At 29.8% G+C, this 5,497-nt stretch overlaps 1 protein-coding gene across 1 annotated transcript; it reads left to right on the forward strand.

The window, feature by feature from the left end:
* The first annotated feature begins 1,251 nt into the window (after positions 1-1,251).
* On the forward strand, positions 1,252-2,801 carry LOC149561310 (WUSCHEL-related homeobox 4-like). Its single transcript, XM_089827795.1, has 3 exons — positions 1,252-1,528; positions 2,334-2,434; positions 2,514-2,801. Exons 1-3 carry the CDS (start codon positions 1,252-1,254, stop codon positions 2,799-2,801), a joined length of 666 nt encoding a protein of 221 aa, XP_089683921.1.
* The last annotated feature ends 2,696 nt before the right edge of the window (positions 2,802-5,497 follow it).

The following is a 5,497-nucleotide window of genomic DNA, read 5'->3' on the forward strand; positions in this document are numbered from 1 at the left end:
CCCCAAGAATAGTGGGATATGGTTAGTGCCTTAAGGATAATGTCTTATATATAGATAGTATTTTTTTAATCTTATATATTGTCTACTCTATTACTACTATTTTCTATTCTAATATATTATCCTCTTTAATTTTCATTAGTGTTTTGGTTTCTACCTCTCATAGAATTTGAATATTTAATCTTTTATAATTTACCACATGTTTCAATAATAGACAGTTTACTTGTAATCGACTTAAGATACTCTATTGTTACCACTTTTTCTTTGTAATAGCAAAAATGATAAAAATATAAATTTTTATTGTTGACTTCAATTGAGGAGGTAATCATGGATGTTAAATCTATGAACATAGACGAGGAGGAGAAAATGAAAATGCATAAAGACACTATTGGAAAATGAAATAAAATTGGTTAGTAGATCTATGGTCCACAATAATGTAGTGGAGAGATGTAAGACATGACTTAAAGAGTGCCTTCAAATAGGCTATCATTTAGAAGGAAAAAAATTGCATTTGAAGTTGTTGATGCTATCCATAAAGATGTAAGTGTTGCTGATTGTGTGTTTGATCAAGGTAAAACAATTTCATCAAAAGCACAGGGGCACTTAGCTTGGACTTCTAGCACACCAAGATTTGTGTGTAGTCATTCTAAGTCATCGAAGAGGTAAAATATATGACATACAAAATAAAAGAGAAAAAGCCAAAGATGTTAGAAAATTATTTTGATTGGTATTAGTTTCTCTATTATTTTCCAAATAATTCGTTGTCATTCTACTTGACTTTCTTTTATTTTGCCTTAATAAAAGCCCTAAAGAATTATAATACACATTCATAAGATACAAAATACAAAGTTTATAAACTATATATAATGACTAGATACCAAAAATTAATAATTGTTTATTAATGGTTAGTCAAACATATATGTTTAACATTAAGTGCTAATTTAGATACATCAAATAAAATACAATCTTTTGCTATGCAAATCCAAATTTTCTTTGAAATCTCCAATACAATTAAGCACTTCCAAATATTACTTGGGATACCATGGCCCAAAATTTTGTTCCTTGCAAATAGAATCTTGTTAAATAATATTTAACTTCTTAGCTGTTACATTGCAATATCTGTAAATGGTAGTATTTTTGTCTTTAACCTATTTTTTCAATCAATAATTCCAATATTTTGTTTTGCTTGAACCGTTATGGATGCTTAAAAATATTGCTCAATTATCAGAAACACCTTGTTGTCTTCTCTTGAAAATGGCTGAAATCTCAGGAAGATTTTCTACCCAAAAGTGGAAGCCAACAGAAGAGCAATTGCAAATACTGGAAGCATTGTATATTCATGTTTCTAGCAAACCAAGCACAGAGCAAATATATCATATTGCTGATCTTCTTAAAACATATGGAGATTTACAGGCAAAAAATGTGTATTACTGGTTTCAAAATCGTAAAGGAACGGACCGGTACAAAAAACGACGAAAATTGGAAGAATCAATGACGTCAGCCATGTTCAAGGCTGCCAAGACCAGAGCTGGTAAATTAAAAACAATTTCACTCAACATTTCATAAGTTGAGTAGGAATGCATTATAGATGTTCATCTTTCATTATGTTTGAATGATCAGAAAAGGCTTTGTCAATTCACTACGTTTGAATCTTATACATGTAAGAAATGATATTCTTTAAATCTGATGGACATAATTACGCAATTGATAAGTAGGACATATTATCATTGTTATTAGGATTATATTGTAGAATTTTTTAATCAAAATTCTGATCTGTGTTGCATGGGTAGCAGTCATAAGAATCCATTTCTTAGGATGCAGTTATATTTAATACAATAGATTTTGCTGATATTTTCAACATTTTTTCTTCATGATCTGTATGTTTAGTAATGGAAAACAACAAAAAATTTGAAATTTTGCTGATATTTTCATGAGCATAGCCAGTGCCTATTTCTTATGAGATAGATGGAACACTTAATGCTCATTGCATTTAGGTGATGCTTATATATCTGAGGTGTCATAACTCCTCGAGCTCATCCATCCCAATACTAGTCCATCTTTAGTATGATTACGTAATTACACCTTAACTAAAGAATTTCTTCCATATTTATTTTATCTTGGGGAACTGTTGGATATTTCACCTTGATAATCTCACCCATAGTACTTCTAAGCCTTCTGCATGTTCTGTTATACAATTTCAATCATTTAGGAAGCTTATCTATCATATGTTATGTCTACAATCCGTCCTTGTTAACATTATTTTTGAAAGATTGTTGTCATCATTTCTGTGATTGTTGTCATTTTCTTTAGTTAATGCATTTTGGTGTATCCGGCAGAGTGGAGAATTGGACAGTACCATCAAAAGATGGAACCCTTGACTATTAATGAGACCTTCAAAGGATTAACTACTTTGAAACATAATTCCTCTATTAATCAGGTGAGTTGATTCGTTGTACCATTTTAAATTTTTTTGGGGGTAAATTAGTCTATATTTGTGATTATTATTAGTTGGACAGGAAACAAATGTAAAGGGAAAGTGTTGTACTGGAGGGAAGCAGATAGATAATTACAAATATGAAGATATTGAATTAAGACATCATGCAAATAAGATAATTGGAAGAAGAGGCTGGGCATTGTCTCGAATCGAGGGCAAGGCGGAACCATCTAGGCTTCCTAAATGTGGAGGACTTGAAGAGCCAAATAAGCCACTACAAACTCTGCAGTTGTTTCCACTTAAGCCAAGCACTATTAAATATACAGATGATAATGCATTGGACTCCAATTATTCAGCTATTCGAATATGACGTAGAATGTTTTTCTGGAGAGGCGCTAATTTGTTTGGAAAGAAGATGGGAGTTTTGGTGTCATTTCCAAAGGGATGTGCTTCCCTCTTAATTGTTGTTTTCGTCATATCTTGTACACTCAAATCTTTAAAACTCTTTAATAGAAGTTTCGATGTTTTTATTATTATTATAGATATCTTAAATAAATCTATTTAAAGAAATATTCATAGAGATATCCATTACAAAACACATCCCTCTTTATTGTTTTTGTCATATCTTGTACACTCAAACCTTAAAAAATCTTTAATAGAAGTTTCAATATAGATATCTTAAATAAATCTATCTAAAGAAATGTTCATAGATATATCCACTACAAAATTATTACAATTTAATGCACCGAATACTATTTATATTTATTTCATCTCCATTTTTTTTTCTATAAATTAAACTTTTTATTTTTATTTTTATTTTAAATCATGATTTATATCTCCAAAGATTATAATTTTAATAAATACTTTATGTGATATTTATCAAATTATTTCAAAAGTTATATTCTATTTTTAATAAGATTTAGAATTTAAATGTGTAGATGGTTGATAAGTAGGAGATCATTTCTAGAGTAAGTCAAATTGTGATATTGCTATCAAGATTTAACTGTGTGATTTTGAGTCAAACTGATTGACCCATCTTTCATTAGTAGTGATTCAACATGAATCCATCTCTCATGAGAATAAATGGAACACTTAGCACTCACTAGATCTAGGTGATGCTCATAGGAGTGAACCATCAGGACTTTCTGAGAGGTCATCCATCACAGTACTACTCCAACTTGAGTGCGCTTAACTATTGAGTGTAGATGGTTGTCAAATTTAAGTTAAAAAAATAAAAGTTAGCATTAACACACTCACAGCATTCCACTCCACCCTTTTTGCCTTTGTAGAATGCCAATCACATTAATTAATTTACTACATCTAAAAATATTTTTATTCCATTCTTTTTTTTGTGCATTTTTTAAAGTTATTAACATTTTAATTCTTTTTTGCAATTACTTAAGTTTTTTATTTTAATTTTTTAAAAATATTTATTTATATCTCTTAAGTTTATAATTTTAGAAAAAAAAATTATGTATATTTATTAAATTATTTTTTTAAAAATATACTATATTTATAATGAAGATTAAGTTTTTGACATATAGATGGTTGTCAAATTTAACCTAGAAAGTAAATGTTAACATTAACACACTCGCACCTTCCCACTTCACCTATTCTACCATTGTAGAATGCCTAGATCGGCATTAATAATTTAATTTTTTTTACAAATATCAATCCTTCTTTTTTTATCTTAGAGGGCATTGTTTTCTAAAAGCTATGAGGGACAAGTGACAGCTAGTGCATTAATGCAAAATTCAAAAAATTGAACATATAATGGATTTTTCTAAAATTTTCAGCATTGCATGTTTAGTAATCAAAAGAAACAAAAAATTTAGAGAAAAAATAAATTTATTTTGAAAAATTTGAAGAAAAAAAAACACTTTTGGTGCATTTTGTTTAGAAGATAGTCCTCGACCCTTAATGAAGTACATCCTAAAAATGTTACCCAAGTTGTAACAATCAATGTAATGAGTTACAAAACATCTAGCAAGTTAGTTGATATACCTTGTATCATACAATCACTCAGCCTTATGCTCCAAAAATCATATACCTTTGTGATTTCTTCATACATTGCTAATCAAAGATGGGGCCCTTACCTTTTCTTGGTGTCCTTTCTTTTTTTGGGTTTCATTTCTCCAATGGCCCCAAAATTGGTCTCACAGGTTCCCTCTTGTTCAACTTAAGAAATGGTAAGTTTATTTTACTAAATCCTAAGTCAAGCTTTGTTCCTTGTCTTTCAAATTCCAATTCTAAAAGGCCCATAACCAATCCAGTTTTGAAGTTGAATTCCTTGGAGAGAGACAGTAATATTTCAAGTCTTTGTGAAGCCCCCATTTTGACATTTCAAGTTATTGATGAATTTGGAGGAAGTAGTTTTGAATAGTAATTTGAAAGAGCATTGTAAATGTGTCATGGGAAGTGGTGATAGGCATGAAAGCTTACAAGATAAAAGGGCTCATAAATATGCCAAGCCTAGAAGTATCTTCAAAATTCTAAAAATGCACACTTATATTAATGTGTTCTCAATTCACTATATAAGTAATGCACAACAAGAGAAAGATGAAGGTAACGAGCATGAAAGTGTACAAGATAAAAAGGCTCATAAATATGTCAAGTCTAGAATTATCTTCAAAAGTCTAAAGATGCACGCCTATGTTAATGTTTTATCAATTCACTATATAAGTAATGCACAACAAGAGAAAGATGAAGGTTAGTGTATGTTGAATGATCAAATGTATGGGAATTTTTAAAAAATATATTTTTGATGACAACAAACACACACCACAAGCCTGAGATAATTGATGCTATGAAATTTTATTACAGTTACCCATTTCAAAATGTCACAACATCTCCTAAAGGTTAGCTTTGTACTACCCATTATCCTTGACGAAGTATGTCATGGAAAAAGAAATAATGTCATTTTTATCTATCCACGACAACCTACACCAAGTAAACACTCAAACACAAAGGCTAAGAAATGCTCTAAGGATTTAAAAATGTTTGATTTGTACATACTCTAGAGCACTAAATGAGTTAAAGCAAGATTGATAATCAATTTCATGAAAT

The sequence above is a fragment of the Cupressus sempervirens genome, chromosome 4 (genome assembly GCF_028749045.1).
Source record: "Cupressus sempervirens isolate cs-2001-9-10 chromosome 4, ASM2874904v1, whole genome shotgun sequence".
Lineage (NCBI taxonomy): Eukaryota > Viridiplantae > Streptophyta > Pinopsida > Cupressales > Cupressaceae > Cupressus > Cupressus sempervirens.

Excerpts from the sequence above, each read along its gene's own strand:
- LOC149561310 (XM_089827795.1), top strand. The coding sequence starts at position 1,252 with ATGGCTGAAATCTCAGGAAGATTTTCTACCCAAAAGTGGAAGCCAACA. Across the intron at positions 1,529-2,333 it reads GGCTGCCAAGACCAGAGCTG|AGTGGAGAATTGGACAGTAC; the intron begins GTAAATTAAAAA and ends TGTATCCGGCAG. Across the intron at positions 2,435-2,513 it reads ATAATTCCTCTATTAATCAG|GAAACAAATGTAAAGGGAAA; the intron begins GTGAGTTGATTC and ends TTAGTTGGACAG.